The 26,591-nt window shown below is 47.9% G+C and overlaps 1 protein-coding gene across 1 annotated transcript; it reads left to right on the top strand.

The window, feature by feature from the left end:
• Positions 1–7,447: 7,447 nt before the first annotated feature.
• Positions 7,448–25,755, top strand: LOC138843235 (putative ATP-dependent RNA helicase TDRD12). Its single transcript, XM_089319185.1, has 3 exons — positions 7,448–7,761; positions 22,062–22,220; positions 25,582–25,755. The coding sequence occupies exons 1-3, from the start codon at positions 7,627–7,629 to the stop codon at positions 25,630–25,632; spliced, it is 345 nt and encodes a 114-aa protein (XP_089175311.1). The 5' UTR covers positions 7,448–7,626; the 3' UTR covers positions 25,633–25,755.
• The last annotated feature ends 836 nt before the right edge of the window (positions 25,756–26,591 follow it).

The raw sequence follows: 26,591 nt of genomic DNA, 5'->3' as shown, positions 1-26,591 counted from the left end.
AAAAATTTTGAATCAGCCGTGCATGGTAGAAGTCCTCATGATAAATGTCAAAGTCAATTAATTATAGGAAGTAAGTCTGGATAATTACCCTATTTTTTTTTTCTTTGACAGGCAGAGTGGACAGTGAGAGAGAGAGAGAGAGAGAGAGAGAGAGAAAGGTCTTCCTTTGCTGTTGGTTCACCACCCAATGGCTGCTGCGGCTGGCACACCACACTGATCCGAAGGCAGGAGCCAGGTGCTTCTCCTGGTCTCCCATGGGGTGCAGGGCCCAAGCACTTAGGCCATCCTCCACTGCACTCCCGGGCCACAGCAGAGAGCTGGCCTGGAAGAGGGGCAACCGGGACAGAATCCAGCACCCCGACCAGGACTAGAACCCGGTGTGCAGGCACCGCAGGCAGAGGATTAGCCTAGTGAGCCTTGGTGCTGGCCTGGATAATTACTCTAGATAAAGACACTGTAGGGGCTGGCACTGTGGCGTATTGAGTAAAGCCGCTGCCTGCAGTGCCGGCCTCCCATGTGGGCACTGGTTCTAATCTAGCTCTCTCTCTTTTTTTTTTAAAGATTTATTTCTTTATTTGAAAGAGTTACATAGAAAGATAAGGAGAGAGAGAGAGAAAGAGAGAGAGGTCTTCCATCTGTTGGTTTACTCCCCAACTGGCCGCAACAGAGTGAGCTATTCCAATCCGAAGCCAGGAGATAGGAGCTTCCTCCGGGTTTCCCACATGGAAACATGCAGAGAGCTGGATTGGAAGTGGAGCAGCCGGGGCTGGAACCAGCACCTCTGCTGTGGCCTGGGAAAGCAGAAGATGGCCCAAGCCCTTGGGCCCCTGCACCCGCATGGGAGACTGGTAAGAAGCTCTTGGCTCCTGGCTTCAGATCGGCACAGCTCTGGCTGTTACGGCCAACTGGGGAGTGAACCAGCGGATGGAAGACCTTTCTCTCCCTGCCTCTGCTTCTTCTCTGTGTAACTCCGACTTTCAAATAAATAAATAAATCTTTTTTAAAAAAGACATTGCAAATGTTAAACATTAAAATTTAACCTGTTTTGTTAAAAACAACCTTTTAAAGATAAAAATAACGTGGTTGTAGTTCAATTATTCCAGACTATATTCTCACATATAGGGGTAGTGATAGAAAGAATAGGAAAAAACATGAGAGGACAGAGTAAATACCTGAGATAATAGAGAAATATCTGTTCAAGTGCTTTTCAGTGCAAGAGTAGCTGGTAGAATTAAAGACAGCGTGTGATGTTTCAAATCAGTCAGAAACAAGAGTGTAACTCCTCATGCAAAAGGGAGAGCACTGAAAGTAGCCATGAAACGTAAGCCAAAACCTTAGAAGAGAGTGACTGAAATTAGAAGACACCAACCACAACCACAAAAAATGGGTTAAATTTATTATTATTATTATTATTATTATTATTTGACATGCAGAGTGGACAGTGAGAGAGAGAGACAGAGAAAAACGTCTTCCTTTGCTGTTGGTTCACACTCCAATGGCCGCCACGGCCGGTGCATCGCGCTGATCCCAAGGCAGGAGCCAGGTACTTATCCTGGTCTCCCATGGGGTGCAGGGCCCAAGCACCTGGGCCATCCTCCACTGCACTCCCTGGCCACAGCAGAGAGCTGGCCTGGAAGAGGAGCAACCGGGACAGAATCCCGCGCCCCGATCGGGACTAGAACCCGGTGTGCTGGCGCCGCAAGGTGGAGGATTAGCCTAGTGAGCCGCAGCACGAGCCAGAGTAAATGTTTTAAAAGCCAATTATAAATTGTTAAAAGCAGCTTTTTCAGGAAGGCTAAAATTAAAACAAATGAAACACAAAGGAAGTAAAAAGAGATTAGAGAGTATTGATCAAATGAAGAAGTCATTGTTTATACAAAAAAGCAATAAATGAGGCAAGCTTAATTTTAGTTCAATAGTGTACAGCTCAAAATGCAAATAGAATGTTTGTAGTAAATAGCGTTGCATAAAGAAACTGTTAGAAACATCAGGATGACAAATGTATACTGGGGGGACCATGAGCAAGGCTCACTCTAACAGAGGGAGGCTCTTAAAGGCGACCGGAGTGTTGGAGGAAGGCCCTGGGCAGGCTCCAGGTGTCCACCTCTGGTTGATTCCGTAGCTGCGATGTCCCATCCCTCTCAATGGGACAGATACATGAGGAAACTAGAGCAGTTCTGCTCTGCTTCCCATTTTGCTCCCTGCTGGGATGCCTGGACGAGCAGGAGAGGACGGCCCAATTTGAAGTCCTTAATACAGAGAACTGATATTTAAGAAGAGAGAAATATGAATTAGCCTGATCATTACCTGTATCAAATTATAATACTGTACCCCATAAATAAGTACACATATGTCAGTTAAAAATTTTAAAATGAGTATGAATAGGATTCAACTCAATAGATAATTTATCTTTGTAAATCTGAATATAGATATAGTCAGTGTTTATTATTAAGTTCTTATTTTTGAAAAAAGATTTTCTTTATGTATTTGAAAGGCAGTGTTACAGACAGAGAGGGAGGGAGAGATCTTGCATCTGCTCCTTCATTTCCTAAATGGCAGCAAGAGCCAGGGCTGGCCAAAGCCCGGAGCCTGGGCCTCCATCCAGCTTTCCCACATGGATGGCAGTGGCCCAGTCACTTGGATCATCTTCCTCTGCTTTCCCAGAGGCATCAGTAAGGGAGCTGGGGCAGAAGTAGAGCAGCCTGGACTCGAACCAGCATTGCCCATAGTGGATGTTGGCGTCACAGGCAGTAGCTTTACCTGCAGCGCCATAATACTGGCCCAAAATATAAAGTTCTTTAAAGGAGAAGGTAAAACGTTTTCTTAGTAAACTTATATTGGAAAGTTGCATGGTCACATTAAGCCAACATCACATTATAAGATAATTTGAGTGAATTTTTATTTTTTGACAGGCAGAGTTAGACAGTGAGTGAGAGAGAGAGACAGAGAGAAAGGTCTTCCTTTTTCTGTTGGTTCACCCTCCCAAGTGGCCGCTAAGGCCGGCGTGTTGCGGCCAGTGCGCTGCGCCAATCCGAAGCCAGGAGCCAGGTGCTTCCTCCTGGTCTCCCATGCGGGTACAGGGCCCAAGGACCTGCGCCATCCTCCACTGCCCTCCCGGGCCACAGCAGAGAGCTGGACTGGAAGAGGAGCAACCAGGACAGAATCCGGCGTCCCAACCAGGACTACAACCTGGTGTGCCAGTGCCACAGGCGGAGGATTAGCCTAGTGAGCTGCGGCGCTGGGCAATTTGAGTGAATTATTATGAACTCTTGTTTACAGAAGTCAATGGCAGTGTTTATAGAAACAGTCAAGTGTATGCTGAAGTTTACTAGGCAGTGCAGAGTTCCAGCTTCGACTGTAATCACTGCCGGCGTCAACCGTCTCATTATCATGGGCTTTACTGAAGGAGTAACTCACTGGAGAGAACAGAACTCTTTCCACCCTGGCCCCCTGAAGATTCAAAAGACCATTCCCACCACGGCAGAGCCTTTCAGTTCCTATGAGCAGGGCCAGCATCGTGGCCTAACAGGTAAAGCCGCCTCCTGCAACGCTGGCATCTCTCCCATACGGCCCTGAGTCTCAGCTGCTCCACTTCCGAGCCAGATCCCTGCTAATGTGCCTGGGAAAGCAGTGGAAGATGGCCAAATGCTTGGGTCCCTGCACTCACGTGGGAGACCTGGAAGAAGTTCCTGGTTCCTGGCTTCTGCCTGGCCCAGACCAGACCATTTGGGGAGTGAACAAGCGAATAGAAGATCTCTCTCTCTGTCTCTCCTTCTGCCTTTCAAATCAATCAATCAATCTTTAAAAATTTTCCAATATCTTCTGTTCATCCCATGATCCCTGGAAGAGCCAGCATGTTCGTGGCAGCTCCAGTAACTTCTTTTGGTTGCTTGCAGAGCTGTTTAACTGGCAATATTTGTGATTGGGCACTATTAAACCTTCCTGCATTCCTGAGGAAGCCTTACTGCCTTATTGGCCATGGCTTAACTTTTTTTTTTTTTTAATTTGTCTTGGGTTTTACTTGGCAGCATTTTATTTGGAATTTCACCACCTGCAATAATAAGGGAAATTACTCTGTGTTATCTTTGTCACATTTTAGTACCGAAATTTAACTATCTTACAAAAATGAATTGAGAAAAAATTTTAAAGCATTCATCTCATGAGTTTATTTACAAACATATCCAGTATGAGTTCAACATATCCTACATGAGTTCAAGAGTTTGATCCACAATCAATAGATTATACCTCTTGAAATGTTCTTCATTTCTAGTGAGTAGATGACCGAAAGCATCCTCAGTTTTTAAATTTTTATTAAATTTTTTTAAACATTTCATGTTTTATTTGAAAGGCAGAGAGACAGAGACAGACACATAGAGATCTTACATCTGCTTGTTGACTAAGTCTGCAATAGCTGGGGCTGGACCAGGAGCGGGGAGCTCAATTCAGGTTTCGCATGTAGCGGCCAGGGCCCAGCCACTCGAGCCATCATCTGCTGTCTCCTAGGTGGGCATCAGCAGGAAGCTGGGATTGGAGGAGGAGCTGGAACCTGGACTCCGGTATTCTAATATAGGACGTGGCTGCAGCGGCTTAACCACTGCACCAAGGGCCTGCCCCCAGTGTGTTTCTTAAGCTTTAGGTGTCTTCGCATCAGGAAAGCAGTGGCAAATCCAGACACAAAATGCAAAGTCATCGTAATCAGTCATTGCTTTCTTTTTCCACTTACCGTGGCCAACTCTTCCCTGGGCTCTTCTGGGGGTTCCTACAGACCACAGAGCCTGAACTCCAGCTACTCTGCTCCAAAGTGGCCCAGACACCTAATGGGGACGATATGGCAGCACCACACTACGTCTTCCTTTTTTTCACAACCTTGTTCTCTTTCTACCTTTTTATGTTGTAAAGTTTTAGAATTTTTCTTTACATTTATTTATTTGAAAGGCAGAGAGACAGAGATCTCCTGGCCACTGATCCATTCCCCAAATGTCTGCAACAGCCAGGGCTGGGCCAGGCTGAAGCCAGGAGCCCCAAACTCAATTTGGGTCTCCTGTGTGGGTGACAGGGATCCAAATATTTGGGCTGTCACTTACTTCCTCCCATGATGTAGGCGAGCAGGAAGCTGGAATTCAAAGTGGAGCCAGGCCTCAAATCCAGGCACTCTGATCTGGGCTACCAGCATACCAAGCTGTGTCTTAACTGCTGCACCAAGTGTCCAAAACAATGGTGCAAGGTCTTTTAAAAAACAAACAAAAAATCTTCCCATTAGCATCAGAGTTGGGGGAGGGGGGAGCAGGTTACAGGTACAGATTCTGAAACTCTGCAGTCTTAAGAGACTGGGTGGCTGCAGCCTCATTTTGAGTATCCATCCCAGTGCAACAGGAGAGAAACAGGACTCATTTAGAAAAATATCAAGCTCCTCACAACTGGACACGTGTCCATTTCTAGCTCCAAACCAGTCAGGAGCGAGGAGTGTCAGATCCTAACCGGCAGTGACCCCTGCTGCCCTGGTAGGGACTCCTGAACGGTCAAGCATGCCCAAAATGGCCTCATGTGAACTTTCCGGGGTGATGGTATTGAGCACCATTGCTGTGGTGTGTCGTGTGCAAAAAGAGTGAAAGCCAAATCAGCGGTGCCTGTGCAGATCACCTAGCTGGGTGCCAAATGCTGTCCTGTGCCCAGGGGTTTGAGCCAGATTGAAGTGCCATGTGCACTGGGGGAACGGGCACGCCTTCCCACCCCCATGAAAGCACCTGTTCGGCTCCCATAGGACAGCAAGTTGACGGAAGCTCACCCTGCAGTGCTGTCCGTGTGTTGGAGCATGAGCGCCCCATAAACCCTGTCTGGGTTGCATATTGGCCCCTTGTCAATTTCTATCTGCAAGTGAGCCAAAGACCCTGGGCTTGGTAAGGCCACTGTGATGTACAAATAGTTCCACTTTCTGGAAGCAGGTTTGTGACAATGTTTCAGGATCACCTTTTGCAGCATGAGAGTTAGTCAAAGAAAAAAAGACAAAGGTTGTCCCTTGCATTCTTCATTAAAAAAATTTTATATATTTGAAATGCAAAATGAGAGAGAGAGAGAGAGCAGGAGGGAGGGAGGGAGGGAGGCAGGGAGAGAGAGGGAGAGAGATCTTTCATCCACTGGTTCATTCCCCAAGTGCCCACAGTAGCAGGGCCGAGTCGGGCTGAAAGCAGGAAATACAGCTGCATCTCCCACGTGGGTGGCAGGAACCCAAGCACTTGGGCCTTCCCCTGCTGCTTCTCCTGCACATAGCAGGAAACTGAACGCAAATGCAGACGGACACCCCATGCAGGGGCTCCAGCCACTGCGCTGGCACATCGCCTGCCCGTGTTCTCCACCTCCTTTCAGGCCTGGGACCTTCCACGTCTCACCTGTCGACAGGCGTGTTGGCCTGCCAGGTATGTAGCCTGCTTCCTCGCCACCCCCCCACCCAGCACCAGGTGAACACCATGCTCCCCATCAGCAGCTTCCTGCCTGACTCGCAGGCGCACACCTGTCCTTTCCCAAGGTCCTCCTGGGGGGACGTCAAGCACACACCTGTGGGGCCTGTAGAATCAAGCTTTTTTTTTTTTTCCTTGCATTTTTATTTTTTTAAAGGTTTACTTGAAAGTCAGTTACCGAGAGAGTCGAGCTTATTTTTTAAAACTAGAGGCTTACCTGAACATCTTGCTCCCCCAAGCACAGAACCTAACAATTCCCATGCTCTCTCTAATCTGGTCTTCTACTATTTTGTTGGTTGCCCCTATCAATTAACACATTTCCACATAGAGCTTAAGAAACCTTGCGCCCACCCCCACCCCCCCATTGAAATATTAAGGAATTCAGCTGTAAAAGCTTCCTGGCCCAGGATTTGGGGGGGGGGTGTCGAGGTTTCTTTCATTTTTTAAAAAAATATTATTTATTTATTTATTTGAGTGCTAGTTAGAGAGAGAGGGAAAGACAGAGAGAAAGGTCTTCCATCAGCTGGTTCACTCCCCAGATGGCCAGAGCTGGGCCAATCAGAAGCCAGGAGCTTCTTCTGGGTGCAGGGACAGAGCCTTCCAAGTGAGAACTCTGGTGGCTGCTTCAGTCACAGGAGCTGCAGACCCCGGCCCACTCAGAGGACGGGGTCGTGCACACTTCCGCTAAGACAAGCAAGCCCAGCACAGAGACCTGGGGAGCGCGGCCCGCTGGACGCTGGGGGTGGACAGCCCAGCAGGCCCCGCGCGCTCCCGGCGGGGAGGCCAGCCCAGGTCCCCAAGCCCCCGGGCGCCCCGCGGCCCAGGAAGCGAGCCGCGCGCCAGGACCGCGGGGCCCCACGCCCCTCCCCGCCGCACGGCGGCGCTGCGCAAGGCCGGCCGTTGTCCGGGGCCGTTGGGCGCCCACGTGGCTTCTGGACGCCTCGAGGCCGGCGCGGGGGCGGGCGCCATTACGAGAGGCCGGGGGCGCGGGGTGGAGCCCACGAGGAGCCCAGAGCGCGCCCGCGGCGGCGGCGTCGGGTGGGAAGACGAGGCGCGGCACTGGGGGGCGTGGCGGCCGGCCTGCAGGCGGGGGCGCGTCCAGGGCAGGAAGCTGGAGTCCCCGTGGAGCTGGTGGGCGCGGCCCCCGCAGAGGCCTGAGGCGTCCGGCGCGATGGCAGGGGCCGCCCCCGGGGCGACGGGAGGGGCCGCGCGGCTCGCCACGCCCGCCACGCCCGCCGCCCGGCGCGTCGTCCAGGGCGAGCGGGCCAGAGGCGCGGCGAAGATGCTCCAGGTCCTGGTGCTCCAGGTGAGCGAGCGGCCCGCGCACGGACGGTCGGGCCCGGGTCGGTGCAGGCGGGAGGCTGGAGTGCGGGTGGGGGTCGCTTCAGAAGGGGGCGCGTGCGCTGTTCCCGACGACCCCGGAGGGCGGTTGCTGCGAGCTGTCTCCCACTAGGTGTGCGTTCCTGACTCGGGCAGGTTGGCAGGTGTGTTGGTGCCCCGCACACCCCAGCCCACGTCCGCCCTAGGTCAGGGCCCTCGCGGGGAACCGTGGACCTGGCTCCCGCCCTTCCCCCGCCGCCCTCGGGGCTCGGCTTCCGGGACCCCCCCCCACACGCCCTCTCCTCACGCGGGTGTCCTGGTCCCCGGGGCGGGCATGGGCCTCCACCTTGGAGACTTGAGGTGCAGGGAGGGCTCCCGAGGAAGCCGGAGGGGAGGCGCTGGAGGAGGGAGTTTACAAACCGGAGCCAGAGTGTGGGATGGGGAGGGGCGCCGCGAAGGAGGGGGATGGGTGGTGTCTGTGTTCTGTGGATTCACCCGACCAGAGCGTCACACACCCCCGAAGCCGCTGACTCCTTGCAAGGAGGCCTGGCTCTCAGACTTTTCAATCTGTTTTATTTATTTCACAGAGTTAGAGACAGTGAGAGAGACAGACAGACGGACAGAAAGGTCTTCCTTCCTTTTGTTCACCGCACAAATGGCCGCCACGGCCAGCGTGCTGCGCCGATCAGAAACCAGGAGCCAGGTGCTTCCTCCTGGTCTCCCATGCGGGTGCAGGGCCCAAGCACTTGGGCCATCCTCCACTGCCCTCCCGGGCCACAGCAGAGGGCTGGACTAGAAGAGGAGCAACTGGGACTAGAACCCGGCGCCCATATGGTTCGCTGGCGCCCCAGGCAGAGGATGAACCAAGTGAGCCATGGGGTCGGCCTCGGCTCTCAGACTTTGAAGGGATTTCAGGTCTCCCTGGGAGGCTCCTCTGCACTAGTCAATGTTCTCCATCAGTCCTAAATATGTTAGTCCCAATTCCTTCCTGTGAAAGGGCTCTCACCCATCCTGCCACGTGCACGCCCGTGGGTGCAGGACTTGGGCAAGAAGTGCTGGGCTCGTGCCCTCCTGCTTGGGAACCCGTCTGTGTGTTGGGCCCTGGAACCTGCTTATGTCTGCCCTCAGCTCTGCCCGGCCTCCACTTATGACTGCGACCTGGCTCACCCTTGGAGCAAATCTTCTGTCCCTTATAGGAGTATGTGCCCCAGTGAGGTCCAGGTTCTGGCTGTCCTGATCCAGATTGATGTGGCATTTCCATGGATACGGTGCCCCCTCCCACCCTGTGCCCATCAACAGGTGATGGGGTACCCTCAGGGTGGTGTGCATGGAGGATGGGAAATTATTTAGCTTTCACATTAGTTAGTTTGGAGGTGTCCTCTTACACATGAGGATGTCATATGAAGTGAGGTGAGCCAAGCAGAAAGGCCCACGTGCTGTATGATTCTGTGGGCGAGTTGAATGGCAGCTGCCAGAGGTTGGGTTTGTGCGTACAGGACAGAGATTCACTTTTGCAAGGTGAGGAATTCTGGAGATGGCTAGTGCTCATGGTTGCACAACAGTGCCAGTCTACGTAATGCTACTGAACTGTACACTTAAAATTGCCCAAAAGGATGAATTTTATCTGGAGTTTGCCACGACTTTTTAAAAAGATTTACTTATTTGAAGAACAGAATGACAGAGACCAACAGAGAGGGAGGTCTTCCATCCACTGGTTCATTCCTCAAATGGCCGCAACAGCCAGATCTGGCAGAGTCTGAAGCCAGGAACCAGGAACTCCATCCGGGCCTATCATGTGGGTGGCAGGGGACCAAGCACTGGGACCCCGAGGCACATTCCCAGGGAGCTGGATCAGAAGTGGAACAGGCGGGACTCGAACTGGTTCTTGGTGGTCATGAGACAGGAACCCGGCAGAGAAGAGAAGCAGCGACCCAGAAGACAGCGGCCTCCCTGAGTGACGCAGACAGAGGCGAGAGCTGTACCTGGAGAGCCGCATCACCAGGAGCCCTGTAGCAGGGCAGCTGTGCTGTTCCTGAAGAGTCCGGCCTGCAGGAGACTCTGCCACATCTGGCGGGGCCGAGACCTCTCCTGGCTAAGGAGGGCCGAGAAGAGCTGTTGGCTGCCAGGAATGGGAGGAGGGCTCGCACGCCCCAGCTGGTTAGGTGCCGCGTGTGATGTCTGCATCGCACATCAGGGTGCCTGTTCAGATCTGACCGCTCAGCTTCTGGTCCAGCTTCCCGTGTGCTCACATGGGAAGGCAGCGTATGATGGCCCAAGTACTTTGACCCCTGCCCCTGTGTAGGAGGTCAGAGTGGAGTTCCTTCCCTCCTCCCAGACTTGGCTGTTGTGGGCATTTGGGGAGTGAACCAGCAGATGGAAGAGCTCTCTCCCCATCCCCCACCTTGCTCTTGCTGTCCATCTCTCTCTGTCACTCTGCTTTTCAAATACATAAGTACACACAGCAAATATGAGGAAAGCATCCCGGGCCACACACGTCTGTGTTTGAAATCTGGGAGGCCGTAGCACCCTGATGGCTGGGCACGTGGCCTTGGAGAGTGGCAGAAAGCAGTAGTCCTCGGCCTTCCCTGGGAAGCTCCTGGAGGAACTGGCAACTAGAACTGTGTGTGCTGCTGTCTGCAAAAACTGGGCCTGGCTTGCATTTTACAGGTTTTAGAAGCAGATTTTTTTTTTTAATGAAACATTCTAGCAGCCTCAACATTTAACATTAAAAAATTTATTTATGTATTTTCATTGGGAAAACAGGTCAGCAGAGTTCTTCCATCTGCTGGTTTACTCCAGAATGCCCACAGCAGCCAGGGCTGGGCCAGGCCAAAGCTGGGAGCCTAGAGCTCAGTCCTGGTCTCCCACGTGGGTGACAGCGCCACAGTGCTCGGGCCATCATCTGCTGCCTGACCAGTAGGCACGTTGGCAGGAAGCTGGATTGGTGGTTGTGTGGCCTTGATGTGAACCAGGCACTCTGAGTGTGCCAAGCCGTGAGCTGACTGCTGCCCCAAACGCCCACCCCTAAGAATGCTTTGTAAACGTCTTTCCTAAATTACTCTTTGGAAAATTTTCAAACACAAAACAGCATCATGAATGCCTGTGTGTACTACACCCACACTAACTGGTTGGTAACGCTTTGCTGCGTTTGCACTTCAGAAATATGTGTATGTAAAAATTACTTTTTCTTTTTTGGTTGAGCCATTTGAGAATGAGTCTAGAACTCAGAGCACTTAAGTGATTTTTCTAGGAACAAAGCCTTCCTCTTATAGAACTATAATGTAATCATCACACTTGAGAAATTTAATGTTGGTGCAAGTCTGTTACCTGATACACAGTCTGTACTCCCTTTGTCCTGATAAGGTCTACTGTAGCTTGTTTTTTCTGATAAAGAACCCAGAACTACACATGCATTTAATTGTCATGGCCTTGTAGAGTTCATTCAGGCAAGACATTGGTCTATCTTTGATGATACTGAAATTTCTGAAGAATAAGGGCAGTCACTTTGCAAAGTATTCCTCAATAATTATAACTATATTAATATATTTAGGTTAGACACTTTTAGTAAAAATGCTACATAAGTTATGCCACGTCAGAGGACAAGATGTTTTAAAAAAAAAATTTGATGCTGGGGCCAGCATTGTGGTATAGCAAGGTAAGCTACCACCTGTGATGTCAGGACCCCATATGGGCACCTGTTCAAATCTCATCTGCTCCACTTAAGATCTAGCTCCCTGCTAATGTGCCTGGGAAAGCAACAGAAGATGACACAAGTGCTTGGGCCTCTGCCACCATGTGGGAGACCCAGATGAAGCTCTTGGCTTCAGCCTGGTCCAGCCCTGGTCATTGCAACCATTTGGGGAGTGAATTGGTGGGTGGAAGATCTCTCTCTGCCCCCCTCTCTGCCTCCCTCCCTCTCTAACTCTGCGTTTGAAATAAATAAGTAAATCTTTTTAAAAAATTCAGATTAATTTAAAAATTTTAACTTTTTATTAGAAAATACATTGGAGATGCAGAAAAGTGTGGGAAATAGTATCAATATTGGGACACCCACCAAACTCTTATCTATTTGAAAGGTAGAGACACAAGGAGAGACAGAGCTCTCCCAAACCTTTGTTCACACCCCAGATGCCCACAGTAGCCAAGGCGGGGCCAGGCCAAAGCTTGGAGCTGGGAACTCACCCTGAGTCCCCCACACTGAGGACAGGGACCCAGTCACTCAAGCCATGGTCAAGAGGCCTCCTAGAGTGTGCACTGATTAGCAGCAAGCTGGAATCTGCATCAGAACGTGGACGGAAACCTAAGCACTCCCATGTGGAATGCAGACCCGGCCTGAGGATTCACTGCTATGACAAAAGCCCACCCCTATTTTTTAATTGATGTATAATTTATTTACAGAAAAATTCATTCCTTTTTGTGTAGAATTCTGTATTTTGAAAAATGCATAGCATCGTGTAATCACCCCCACAGTCAAAATGCAGAAGCATTTCCTCACTTCCCCATATTCCCATGATGACGCTCCTTTGTAGCTGTATCTTTCTCCACCTGTAATGCTTTATAAAGAAGATTGTTTTCTGCTGCTATTAGTTTTTCTTTTCTAGAATGTCACAGAAATGGGTGCGTGCAGAATCCCAGAGCAGTAGTGGCCTTTCACTGTGGCTTCTTCAAAGACGACACATTGGATACTGCTTTGTGTTGCTGCGTAGGGTCAGTGGCAGAGTAGTATTCCGTTGTGTGCACACACAGCAGTTTATACTCACAGGCCACTGGAGTTGTTTCAGTTTAGGGAGATGATGAACAGCATTGCTATCATCTTTGCATACAGGTAGTTGTATGGACTCGAGTTCATTTCATTTGGGAGAATAACAAGGATGGAATTACTTGTGTTTTAACTTTATGAGAAACCGATGGACTGTGTTCCAATATAACTGCCTTTTTGCATTCCTGTCAAAAATGTCTGAGTTCCCTTTTTCTCTCTCTCACTGTCTAACTTTGCCTGTCTAATAAAAAGGTGGGGGGGGGGAGGCGGTTCTGTGGCTCACTTGGTTAATCCTCCGCCTGCGGCGCCGGCATCCCATGTGGGCTCTGGGTTCTAGTCCCGGTTGCTCCTCTTGCAGTCCAGCTCTCTGCTGTGGCCCGGGAAGGCAGTGGAGGATGGCCCAAGTGCTTGGGCCCTGCACCCCATGGGAGACCAGGAGGAAGCACCTGGCTCCTGGCTTCGGGTTGGCGCAGTGTGCCGGCCATAGCAGCCATTTGGGGGGTGAACCAACGGAAGGAAGACCTTTCCGTCTGTCTCTCTCTCTCTCACTAACTCTAATAAAAAAAAAAAGTCTGAGTTCTATTTGCTCTTCATCCGTATATACAATTAGTATTGTCAGGTTTTTTGTTTGTTTTTTAAAGATTGATGATTTCGACAGGCAGAGTTAGAGATCTTCCATCTGCTGGTTCACTCTTTTTTTTTTTTTTTTTTTTTTTTTACAGAGTGGACAGTGAGAGAGAGACAGAGAGAAAGGTCTTCCTTTGCCGTTGGTTCACCCTCCAATGGCTGCTGCTCCCGGTGCACTGCGGCCGGTGCATCACGCTGATCTGATGGCAGGAGCCAGGTGCTTCTCCTGGTCTCCCATGGGGTGCAGGGCCCAAGCACTTGGGCCATCCTCCACTGCATTCCCAAGCCACAGCAGAGAGCTGGCCTGGAAGAGGGGCAACCGGGAGAGAATCCGGCGCCCCAACTTGGACTAGAACTCGGTGTGCCGGCGCCACAAGACGGAGGATTAGCCTATTGAGCCGCAGCACCAGCCTTGGTTCACTCTTGAATTGACCGCAAAGGTGGGAGCTGGGCCAGGCCAAAGCCAGGAGCCCCGACTCCATCTGGGTCTCTTTTGTGGGTGCAGGGGCTCAAGCACTTGGGCCATCCTCCACTGCTGTCCCAGGCAATTACATTACAGGGAGCTGGATTGGAAGTAGAGCAGCTGTGACTGGAACCCACGCCCTTATGGGATGCAGGGGTTGCAGCAGCTTTACCGGCTAGGCCTTAGCGCCAGTTTATAAATTGTAGCCATTCTAGTAGGTGGGCAATGGTATCTCATTGTGGTACTAATTTGCATTTCCTTGTCACCAGCTTGTTTGCCATCTTTGGTGAGGTATATGTTAAGATTTGTACATTCTTCTAATAATTATGAACTCCTTAAAGTTCTTTATATATTACAAAGTTCTTTGTTAGATGTATGATGTGTGAATACTTCCTCCCAGTTTCCTTTCTCTTATGTTTTTCAAGGAGCAGAAGGTTTTAATTTGGATGGACTTTAATTTATCAGTCTTTGCTTCTATGAATTACACTTTTGGTAATGTTATCTTTGTCTAATTTAGCCACAAAGGTTGCCTCCTATTCTTTTAGGAGTTTCACATTTAGCTATGTGATCCATCTGACTTAATTTTTTGTTTGGGGTCAGGAATGGATGGAGGTTTTGTTTTATTTGCATGTGGGTATCTAATTGCTGCAGGACCATTTGTTGAAAAGAGTATACTGTGTACATTGCATTCCTGTGTGCCTTTATCAAACAGGAGCTGACCATGTTCACGTGTGTCCCTTTGTGTGTGTGTGTCCTATGGAGCTCAGCACCTGTGCTTTGTCCAGTGCCACCCTCGCCTGATGGCTGTAGTCTCACGGCTGAGACTGGGACTTGAGGTCGGATAGTGAGTCCTCCAGTTGTGTTCTTCTTTCTCATGATTAGTTAGGCTGTTTGAATTCCTTTGATTTTATTTAACCAAAGATTTATTTTTATTTATTTGAAAGTGAGAGTTACAGAGAGAGGTGGAGCCAGAGAGAGAGGTCTTCCCTCTGCTGGTTCACTCCCCAAATGACTGCAATGCCTAGAGCTTATCTGATCTGAAGCCAGGAGCTTCTTCCAGGTCTCCCACGCAGGTGCCGGGCCCCAAGGACTTGGGCCATCTTCTGCTGCTTTCCCAGGCCATAGCAGAGAGCTGGATCGGAAGTGGAGCAGCCAGGACTCAGACTGATGCCTATATGGTTTGCCATTGCTGCAGGCTGTGGCTTTAACCCGCTGCACCACAGCACCAGCCCCTAATTCCTTTGTCTTTCCAAGGAGGATCTCATTATTAGCATGCTGATTTGTAACCACCCCTTCCCTGCAAAAATCAACCAGTAAAACCTGTTGGAATTGCGTTGTGTTTCTAGAGCACTTCAGGGGAAAACAGCCGTTTCTTAATTACGGCCCCCACAGGTGCTAGGGGGGTTCCCACCCCCAGCACTGCGCAGCATCGCGTGAACGGCCTCCATTACTGTCAGCCACCCCTCAAGGCGCATAGCCCATGGTGCTGAGGGTCCAGTTGGGCCCTCCGCTGAGGTGGATGGACAACCCCTGCCCCAAGGGTGACCTTTTTCGTTTGATCAGTAATTGTTTTTATGATCTTGTCCTCATCACCTATTTGTATACAAAAGTTGCTTAAAATTTTAAAACCAATCTAAAGAGACAAAAACTAAAGGATCGCTGCATTTATTTTATTGGGCAGCTGTTTCCTCAAGCTCCGGCCTGGGTAAATCAGTCCACTTCCGGAGTTTCTCTGCAGCCACCGGCCCTGCTGGTCTCTTTAGGGCTGACCCTCCTGTTTGAGAGGCTCAGCTTGTATGGTATTGCTGGATTTGAGCTGCACTCCAGTTTCAGCCCACCTGCCTGTCTGTTGTGGTGGGTCCAGGGAGCTATCTTGTGGACTTTGACTGTAGTAGGGGTGGATGGAACAAGGGTCTGTTTATTTCTAAGGGTTTGTTTTATCTGGTTGAAGGCTTTTTTATTTGATTTAAAGATTTTATTTATTTGAGAGGTACAGTTAGGCAGTGAGAGGGAAAGACAGAGATAAAGGTATTCCTTCCGTTGTTTCACTCCCCAGTTTGCCACAATGGCCAGAGCTAAGCTGATCCGAAGCCAGGAGCCAGGAGCTTCTTCCCGGTCTCCCACGCGGGTGCAGGGGCCCAAGGGCTTGGGCCATCTTCTATTGCTTTCCCAGGCCATAGCAGAGAGCTGGATCGGAAGTGGAGCAGCTGGGACTCCAACCAGCGCCCATCTGGGATGCCAGCAGTTCAGGCCAGGGTGTTAACCCGCTGCACCATAGCGCCAGCCCCGAGAAGGCTTTTTTACAATAGAGGACTTTTCCCCACTTTGTGGCTTTCTAAGTCTGGAATTTGCAGGTCTAACAAGCAAATTAGATACAACAGGATCTAAAACAAAAAGATTGAATCGTTATTAGAGTACCTAAGAAATGTGTTCTCTAAACCAGGAGCAGGTTTTCTCACAGAGAGAGGCATGTAGGCCTGGCCAGGTACGTATGAGGCCCGACCTCTCTCTGTCTTTACATGGGATAGTGGAAGAGACATCATAAGAAAGGTGTGAACCTCTTGAGGGAAGACGCCCTGTTGACTCCATTACCTAGGCGGCCTGGGAGAAGAGCTGGCTTGAACAGGAGGTTAGTACAGAAGAGGCGGCACTTCTGAAAGGAAGATTGCAGTCCTGCCTGTCCTGACCCGAGGCCTTGCCCTCAAAGGCAGTAGTTATCTTGGAAGCTGGCAGAGTAAAGGGCTCTTTGAGCTTGGAGCCAGTAGGATCTGTGGTTCTAACCTGGGATCCCTTCAGCCCCAAGGCAATTCCATTCACTCAGCTCTTGACAAAATTTGGTAGAGGCTGGCTTTTTTCAGGATGGCTGTTTGCCCCATCTCCTGGCTTTCCAAATTGAAGCCTGATGCCATTTGGGATGGACTGGCCTCACTGGGTCTTTTTGATGGCAGAACACTGTGTAAAGTAGCTATTAGTTGGCTTGACAGCTATCTTTACATTCCTCCTGCTAAAGCAGACCACAGAGGCATCCTCTAGGATGTCAGTTAAGGGGTTGTTGCATTCTGTCCTTAATCTTTGGTGGCTGAGCTAGAAGTCTGTAGTCACAGGCATGTTTTGACAGTTTTTTTTTTTTTTTGAAACAATGCAGTGCCCATGAGGAGAGCTATGTTCTTTAAGTAAGTCAAAACATGAAGATGGTTTCACTAATTTGTCTATAAATTTTGTTATTAATTTGCCAAGAACAACTTTAACTTGGACTTTAGAGGGAGCAATGAGCACTGTATTATACCTCTAACTATATTGTTTTTAGATAAATAGTACACCTTTATGGTTGCAAATACCTAACACAAGTGCAACTTGTTTGACCAGCAGACCCAAATGCAAACATGTCAATAACTTAAAAAAAAATTTTTTTTTTAGTTTTTCTTTACCAACAAATTGAGAACAGCCTATTTATCATATTTATTTAAGTCAGGTGCACCAGAAAGGTAATTTGTGTTAATTTAGCAGTTTTTAATAATTTTTATATAGACACACAATCTGCACATAAGTATCTGGCTCCTGCCATCGGATCAGCCCAGTGCGCCGGCTGCAGCGGCCATTGGAGGGTGAACCAACGGCAAAAAGGAAGACCTTTCTCTCTGTCTCTCTCTCTCACTGTCCACTCTGCCTGTTGGAAGAAAAAAAAAGAAAAGAAAAGACAAAAAAAAAAATTAATGGGGCTGGCTCTGGTGCAACAGGTTAACGCCCTGGCCTGAAGCGCCGACATCTCATATGGGCGCTGGCTCCTGGCTTCAGATTGGCACAGCTCCGGCCATTGCGGCCAATTGGAGAGTGAACCAGCAGATGGAAGACCTCTCTCTAACTCTTGACTTTCAAATAAAGAAATCTTAAGAGTGTTAATTTTTTTTATCTATGACGTCAGTAACCACCTGAGGCTCTTGACATGAGCTGCATAGGTTAAGGAAGCCTTTTGAGTCCACAACTCTCAGTATTTGGACAAGGCCATAAGCAAAGTGGAAGTTCTCTCCTCCCTTTAGAGAAAAGTACATCCTCTTTTGATGGCTGCTGCTTTCCACTGGGGCCTCACGGAGATCCTTCATGTAGAACATTTTTTGCCACAGTGTCTTAGCTTTCTATGCTTGACATGTAAAACAAGTCCATATTTAAACAGACTTTTAAAACTTTGAAACTTTTAGAACTCAGCTGTTTTTAAACAAGTAGAACTTAATGAGACAAGGATTATCTCAGTAGGATACAAAAAGACTATTTTCCCAAATATCTATTAACACTTATGTATTTCATCAACCTCATTGCTTTTACAGAGGATCAGATTTTAACCTTACGTCAAAAAAAAAAAAAAAACAGATTGATATTTAGCAACTACCCAGATTGTTAGGGTTGGAATAGCTGGGGTTCTGGCCTTTTGTACCCCCCCCCCCCCGCCGCCACGGGATGAGAGAACTGACATCAACGGAGACAGGTCACTTCATTAAGGCAAAGAGGGAAAAGCATCCTGTTCTAGAAAAGTCTGGTCTGGAGTGCACTTGGGGCTGGGGTTTTACCTGGTTAAGGAGGGAGTTTGCCACTGTCGCTGTGGGGGAGGGAGAGGACTTTGCAGCTGGTGGAAAGTGGAACTAGGGGGCTCTGGGAAGCCTTGGGAACTTTCCTCAAATCTAATTAGAAAGCTGCCCTGTGCAGCTCATCTATTTAATTAGTTGTTTTGCAAGGAGTCTGGGGGAGGTTGCACCTGGTTCCCCAACCAGAGGAGGTTGCACTGGTTGTCAGAAGGAAGGGAGGAAATGGGGAGGGGGTGGGCTGAGGGCAGAAGGAATGGGGAAGGGGCCATGAGCCCTTTACAGATGACTGAAGATACTGGCATTGTATCATGCTTTGTCTGAATTAATGTCAGAACTACATTTATATGGAATTTTATTTTTTATAAAACTGGAAATCAGTTTTATCAACCTGAGATCTGTTAAATGGCCATTTTTCATTTAGTCACCTGCTGTCTGGCAAGGGTTAGCATCATTGCAGAACCTGTAATGGTTGCATAGAAGCCAATAGGGATTACAGTTGAAGCCTTCATAGGTAAGCAGATGACAGCCACATTTCATTCCCAGGACAGATTTCTCTTTCTTCTTTGGACCTTGGGAAAGCCTCTAGCACAACTTCAATGGTGTCAGCTAGAAACAAGTTTAAGTAAAAGACAAAGGCCTCTGCCACACTTGGGGAGGCTCGGTTCCTGCACCCTGCTTGGCTGTTGCCGTGAGAGCACAGGCTCTTGTTCTGCAGGGAGGGCTCTGCTCCGGCACTGAACCCTGAGCTGCTTCCCGCCCTCTGGTTGGCGGGCTCCACTCTTTCCTTGGGGTGAGTGTCCGGGCTTTTTTGTTTGTTTGTTTGTTTGTTTTTTGTTTGGAGGCCAGAGACTAGTTAAAGCAGTGAAAACAGATTTTATTCAGTACCTCCTGAGGAGAGCTGAGCTCCATTACCAGTGGTGCGGAGGTGCCTGGGTGTTTTAAAGGGAGGGCTGGGGTTGGCACAGCTCAAGGGAAGAGTGAGAAGAGGTCATTCAGGGTAAATGCGTGATCCCAGCTGTGTGTGCTAGCTGGAAGTTATGGAAGTTAGCACGCTGTCTTCTTGCAGAAACTGGCATGGCGGCCCTGGCCTCATAGGAGTGGCTACTGAGCAGGGACACACTTCCAGATTTGTAAGCTTTTTTGAGTGAAGCTTCTAAGAACGGAAGGTTGGGGCCTGCCTCAGATGATAGCCTGAACAGTCAGTTCTTCTGGCATTGTGGAGCTTATTCAGGCAGGCAGGCAGGCTTGCTTATTTATCAATTTTATTTAAGAGTGACAGGGGTCGGGGGAGAGAAATAGCTCTTATCTACTGATACACTTCCCAAACGCCTACCATGGCCAGGACTGGACTGAAGCCAAAGCTGGCAGTAGGGAACCCATTCCAGGTCTCCTGCATGGGTAGCAGGAACCCAGTTGGGCCATCACTGCTGCCTCCCAGGCTCTGCATTAGCAGGAAGCTGGAGTCAGGAGCTGGAACTGAATATTGAATCTTTAGCACTCTGGTGGGGGGATTCAGTGAGTGTCATGACTGTTAGGCCACATGCTCACCACTCAAGTGAGCACTTTAATGAATAATTGCAGTCATCCCAGGGTTGTGGCCTTGTGCTGCTGGAAGCCGGAATCTGGTTGTCTCTGAGTGCGAAGGACTGAATGGAGCCACATGCCCGGAGTGCTGTTTCTAGGGGCAGCAGCTGTAACTGCGTGCTCCTCTGAGCCCTGCACTGCTCACTTACTCAGTACTCCTTGCTGTCTCCCCCATTGCCGTTCAGGACTTGGCAAGGGTGGGAGGGGTGTTGATGTGCAGACATCAGGGCTCCCTCTATGGCTCTATTTCAGAATTTCTCCCCCTAATCCTCACTGGCACCGACAGCTCTGATTCCCCGAGCCACAGTGTGACTTTGTGTTGCGTTGTTGCCACTCTGTACAACTGGGAGGTGTTCTGGGATAGTGCCCAGTGAAGTTCCTTCTTTCGAGGGTCAGCTCTCCAGTGTCTGTTGCTTATGCTAGCTCTTCATTTATTTTGTGTTTTTTCAGGGTTCATAATTGTGCTGTGTGTGTAACTTATACACTATTTTGCCCTTGCCAGAATGACTGCTGTTCATTTTCCAGTTATTTATTATGAGAATAGTCAAACATTCAGAAAAATAATACGATTACTAAGATGAACTCTTCTATTCCTGCCACTGGTAACTTAGACTCCATATCTCTGGGTGTTTCTGCTTCCATACCTTTTCAGTAGACAGAGTTAGGGAAAACCTCTGAAAACTCGTGAGTTCTGGCCGGCGCCGTGGTTCACTATGCTAATCCTCCGCCTGTGGCACCGGCACCCCAGGTTCTAGTCCCAGTTGGGGCACTGGATTCTGTCCCAGTTGCTCCTCTTCCAGTCTAGCTCTCTGCTGTGGCCCGGGAAGGCAGTGGAGGATGGCCTATGTCCTTGGGCCCAAAACCTGCATGGGAGACCAGGAGGAAGCACCTGGCTCCTGGCTTCAGATCGGCGCAGCATGCTGGCTGTAGCGGCCATGTGGGGGGTGAGCCAACAGAAGGAAGACCTTTCTCTCTCTCTGTCTCTCACTGTCTAACTCTGCCTGTCCAAAAAAAAAAAAAATCATGAGTTATTTTTTAAAATTTAATTTTATTTATTTGAAAGAGTTACAGAGAGAGGTAAAGACAGAAAGAGTGTTCTTCCATCTGCTGGTTCATTCCCCAGATGGCTACAACGGCCGGAGCTGTGCCAATCCGAACCCAAAAGCTTCCTCCAGGTCTCCCACGTGGATGCAGGGGTCCAAGGACTTGGGCTATCTTCTACTGCTTTCCCAGGCCACAGCAGAGAGCTGGATCAGAAGTGGAGCAGCTGGGACTCGAACCGGCACCCATATGGAATGCTGGCGCTTCAGGCCAGGGCTTTAACCCACTGCACCACAGCGTCTGCCCCAAATCATGAGTTCTTAGTGATGTTGTCAATCAAACTTAATTTTGGGGGGCTGGTGCTGTGGCATAGTAGGCTAAGCCTTTGCCTGTGGTGCCGGCATCCCTTATGGGCGCCAGTTCATGTCTTAGCTACTCCTCTTCTATCCAGCTCTATTGTATGGCCTGGAAAAGCAGTAAAAGATGGTCCAAGTATTTGGGCCCCTGCACCTGCATGGGAGACCCAGAAGAAGCTCCTGGCTCCTGGTCTCGGATCTGCCCAGCTCTGGCCATTGTGGGCATTTGGGGAGTGAACTAGCGGATGAAAGACCTTTTTCTCTGTCTCTCCCTCTCTCTGCAACTCTACCTCTCAAATAAATAAAATCTTTTTAAAAATTTAATTTTCCATTTTATAATTCTTTTCCCTAACAATAAAAATCTTGGTTTCTAATAACAAGAGTAGATAAGACCCATTCAGAGAATTCAGTCGAAGTTTCATCCTTATTCTTTCTACTCCATTCTTTTCTCCTGTAGGAGGTAATCTGTATTTGTTTTGGTTCATCTGCTGTCATTTAAAAAATATGAGCAGGCTGTATATATATTCATACTTATTTTTCTTACACAAAAAGAATACTAAAAATGTTCTGAACCTTTTATATATATGGATGTTTTAATAGGTATTTTAATAATAAGAATATTTTTAATATTTATATTTTTAAGCTACAGGAGACCAAATAGAACTGATTGCTTTTTGAGTTGTAATACATAATTGAGAATTACATATTATTGATTACATGTTTTAAATTTTATCTTTGGCTCTTTGGTATGACCATTTAAGATAAAGGTAGTTGTCAAAAATGATAGATCACTTAAATTAGAAAGTTACATGGTTCTGAGGTTTATTTGGTTTTAAAAGAAATCATGCATGATTTTATAATCTTTTAAAAATTCTGCAGGTTGAAGACCCAGATTGCTTCTGGGTTATTATAAAAGGATGTAGTCCCTTTTTGGATCATGAAGTCGACTATCAAAAACTAAATAGCGCCATGAATGGCTTCTATAACAGCATGTGTAAAGATACAGAAATAAAACCATCAGTGTTGGAAGAAGGACAGGTATGTATCTGAATGCACTTTATTTATTGTATCTTTATTATTTATTTATGTGCCATCAGTTACCCGTAAGCAGGTTTTGAAGGTCTGGGTTCTGCAGGAGGCAGCCTGTGAGTTGGTGCTGGTCAAACTGGCTGTGAGTAGTATTCTCTGGCACCCCCTCCCGGGCCTGAGCTCTGTGCCTTTTGACTTAAAAAAGCAACTTATAAAAAGTAGTAGCAGCCAGGACTTGAACTGACACACATATGTGATGCCAGCACTGCAGGCAGTGGCTTTACCTGCTGCACCACAGCACCGGCCCTGTTAATAGGCTTTTTAATTTCTGCTTGTTTGCTGGGTGAACATGATCTCTTGTTTTAACTTGCATTTTTTCACTTGCAAAGTTGGGTATCTCTTTAGTGTTTATTGTGTGTGTGTGGAGAGAGACTGATTTACCTGTTATTTTAGATTGATATTTCTCTTTAGTTATTTGACTTTATCTTATTAGAAATCTAATATTTGTTTAAAAAGAAAAGCTCATTAAGTATTTTTTATGTGAATAGTTTTAGAACTGCTATATTGTACTTTATCCTTGTAATTTTTTTTATTCGAAAGTCAGAGTTAGAGAGAGAGAGAGAGAGAGAGAGAGAAATATCTTCTATCTACTGGCTTACTCCCCAGATGGCCACAATGGCTGGTTCTGGGCCAGGTGGAATCTGGGAGCTCCATCTGGGTCTCCCATGTTGGTAGCAGTGGCCCAAGCACTTGGGCTACATTCTGCTACTTTTCCTAGGCCATCAACAGGGAGCTGGATTGGAAGTAGAGCGGCCTGGAAATGAACCGGTGCCCATAATGGGATGGTGGCTTCACAGATGGTGGCTCCACCTGGGACCCCGTAATACCTGCCCCCTGTAATTATCTAGATGTAGTGTAGATACTACCTTTCTTAGTAAAAATAAAAATAACTACTACTTTTGAACATTGATTATGTCTAGGCTGTGGGGTAAATGTTCTCTATATACTTCCTCATTGTTGTTTTTTTTTTTTTTTTTTTTTTTTTTTTTTGTAAGAGTTAGAAGTAGAGTCAGCGAGAGAGCGAATCCATTCCTTCCATTGGTTCTCTCACCAAAAATCCGCAGTGGCCAGAGCTGAGCTGATCCAAAGCCAGGAGCCAAGAGTTTCTTCCAGGTCTTCCACGCAGGTGCAGAGACCCAAGGACTTGGGCCATCCTCTACTGCTTTCCCAGGCCATAGCATAGAACTGGATCAGAAGAGGAGCAGCCAGGACATGAACCACTGCCCATATGGGATGCCAGCACTGCAGGCTGGGCTTTAACCCACTGCACAACAGCACGCCTCACCCCCCAGAGTTGAGTTGACCTGAAGCCAGGAGCCAGGAACCTTCCCTGGGCCTCCCACATGGGCACAGGGGCCCAAGGACCCGGGCCATCCTCTGGTGCCTTCCCAGGTCATTGCATAGAGCTGGATTGGAAGTGGAGCAGACAAGATCCGAACTAGCACCCACATGGGATGCAGGATGCTGGCACCACAGGCCTAGGCCCTAAGACGTTGAACCACAGCACTGGTCCTTTATTTATCTTTTTTGAAAAAGATTTTCTTGGCCAGCTCCGTGGCTCACTAGGCTAATCCTCTGCCTGCAGCGGTGGCACCCCGGGTTCTAGTCCCAGTCAGGGCGCCGGATTCTGTCCCAGTTGCTCCTCTTCCAGGCCAGCTCTCTGCTGTGGCCTGGGAGTGCAGTGGAGGATGGCCTGAGTGCTTGGCCCCTGCACCTGCATGGGAGACCAGGAGGAGGCACCTGGCTCCTGGCTTCGGATTGGAACAGTGCACTGGCTTCAATGCGCCGCCCGTGGCAGCCCCTTGGGGGGTGAACCAACGGAAAAAGGAAGACCTTTCTCTCTCTCTCTCTCTCTCTCTCACTCTCTCTCTCACTCTCTCACTCTCACTGTCCTACTCTGCTTGTCAAAAAAAATAAATAAAATAAAAAATATTTTATTTTTTTTAACTTTTATATAATGAATATAAATTTCCAAAGTACAGCTTATGGATTACAATGGCTTCCCCCCATAACGTCCCTCCCACCCAGAACCCTCCCCTTTCCCACTCCCTCTCCCCTTCCATTCACATCAAGATTCATTTTCGATTCTCTTTATGTACAGAAGATCAGTTTAGCATACATTAAGTAAAGATTTCAACAGTTTGCTCCCACACAGAAACATAAAGTGAAAAATAATAGATGATTTTTAAATGATGATGAAATCAGATCAGACCTATTGTCATGTTTCATCCCAGTGAGAGTCAAGTTGGGAATTGATAATTTCTTTTTTTTTTTTTTTTACAGAAGATCAGTTTAGTATACATTAAGTAAAGATTTCAACAGTTTGCACCCCCATAGAAACACAAAGTGAAATATACTGTGTGAGTACTCGTTATAACATTAAATCTCACTGTACAGCACATTAAGGACAGAGATCCTACATGAGGAGTAAGTGCACAGTGACTCCTGTTGTTGACTTTACAAATTGACACTCCTGTTTATGGCATCAGTAATCTCCCTATGCTCCAGTCATGAGTTTCCAAGGCCATGGAAGCCTTTTGAGTTCTCCAACTCCTATCTTGTTTAGACAAGGTCATAGTCAAAGTGGAGGTTCTCTCCTCCCTTCAGAGAAAAGTACCTCCTTCTTTGAAGACCTGTTCTTTCCACTGGGATCTCACTCACAGAGATCTTTCATTTAGGTTTTTTTTTTTTTTTTTTTTTCTGCCAGAGTGTCTTGGCTTTCCATGCCTGAAATACTCTCGTGGGCTTTTCAGCCAGATCCGAATGCCTTTAGGGCTGATTCTGAGGCCAGAGTGCTGTTTAGGACATCTGCCATTCTATGAGTCTACTGTGTATCTCGCTTCCCATGTTGGATCACTCTCCCCTTTATTTATTCTACCGGTTCGTATTAGCAGGTACTAGACTTGTTTATGTGCTTCCTTTGACTCTTAGTCCTTTCATTATGATCAATTGTGAACTGAAATTGATCACTTGGACTGGTGAGATGGCATTGGTACATGCCACCTTGATGGGATTGAATTGGAGTCCCCTGGTATGTTTCTAACTCTACCATTTGGGGCAAGTCAGCTTGAGCATGTCCCAAATTGTACATCTCTTCCCTCTCTTATTCCCACTCTTATGTTTAACAGGGATCACATTTCAGTTAAATTTCCACACTTAAGAATAACTGTATTAATTACAGAATTAAACCAGTCATATTAAGTAGAACAGACAAAAAAAATACTAACGGGGATAATGTATTAAGTTGTTAACAGTCGGGGCTATGCTGATCAAGTCACCATTTCTCATAGTGTCCATTTCACTTCAACAGGTTTCCTTTTTGGTGTTCAGTCAGTTGTCACCGATCAGGGAGAACATATGATATTTGTCCCTTTGGGACTGGCTTATTTCACTCAGCATGATGTGTTCCAGATTCCTCCATTTTGTTGCAAATGACTGGATTTCATTGTTTCTTACTGCAGTATAGTATTCTAAAGAGTACATATCCCATAATTTCTTTATCCAGTCTACCGTTGATGGGCATTTAGGTTGGTTCCAGGTCTTGGCTATTGTGAATTGTGCTGCAATAAACATTAGGGTGCAGACCGCTTTTGTGTTTGCCAATTTAAATTCCTCTGGGTAAATTCCAAGGAGTGGGATGACTGGGTCGAACAGTAGGGTTATCTTCAGGTTTCTGAGGAATCTCCAGACTGACTTCCATAGTGGCTTGACCAGTTTGCATTCCCACCAACAGTGGGTTAGTGTCCCTTTTTCCCCACATCCTTGCCAGCATCTGTTGTTGGTAGATTTCTGTATGTGGGCCATTCTAACCAGGGTGAGGTGAAACCTCATTGTGGTTTTGATTTGCATTTCCCTGAGTGCTAATGATCTTGAACATTTTTTCATGTGCCTGTTGGCCATTTGGATTTCCTCTTTTGAAAAATGTCTATTGAGGTCCTTGGCCCATCTCTTAAGTGGGTTGTTGGTTTTGTTGTTGTGGAGTTTCTTGATCTCTTTGTAGATTCTGGTTATTAACCCTTTATCTGTTGCATAGTTTGCAAATATTTTTTCCCATTCTGTCGGTTGTCTCTTCACTCTCCTGACTGTTTCTTTTGCAGTACAGAAACTTCTCAATTTGATGCAATCCCAGTAGTTGATTTTGGCTTTGACTGCCTGTGCCTCCCGGGTCTTTTCCAGAAACTCTTTGCTTGTGCCAATATCTTGAAGGGTTTCTCCAATGTGCTCTAATAACTTGATGGTGTCAGGTCGTAGATTTAGGTCTTTAATCCATGTTGAGTGGATTTTTGTGTAAGGTGTAAGGTAGGGGTCTTGCTTCATGCT

The sequence above is a fragment of the Oryctolagus cuniculus genome, chromosome 18 (genome assembly GCF_051225735.1).
Source record: "Oryctolagus cuniculus isolate XC-2025 breed Fujian yellow rabbit chromosome 18, ASM5122573v1, whole genome shotgun sequence".
NCBI classification, from domain to species: domain Eukaryota; kingdom Metazoa; phylum Chordata; class Mammalia; order Lagomorpha; family Leporidae; genus Oryctolagus; species Oryctolagus cuniculus.
This window is presented reverse-complemented; position numbering and strand designations above follow the sequence as displayed.

Coding starts and splice junctions, on each gene's coding strand:
- LOC138843235 (XM_089319185.1), top strand. CDS start 7,627: ATGGCAGGGGCCGCCCCCGGGGCGACGGGAGGGGCCGCGCGGCTCGCC. Junction 7,762..22,061: donor TCCAGGTCCTGGTGCTCCAG/GTGAGCGAGCGG, acceptor AAAATTCTGCAG/GTTGAAGACCCAGATTGCTT. Junction 22,221..25,581: donor CAGTGTTGGAAGAAGGACAG/GTATGTATCTGA, acceptor TCACTTCAACAG/GTTTCCTTTTTGGTGTTCAG.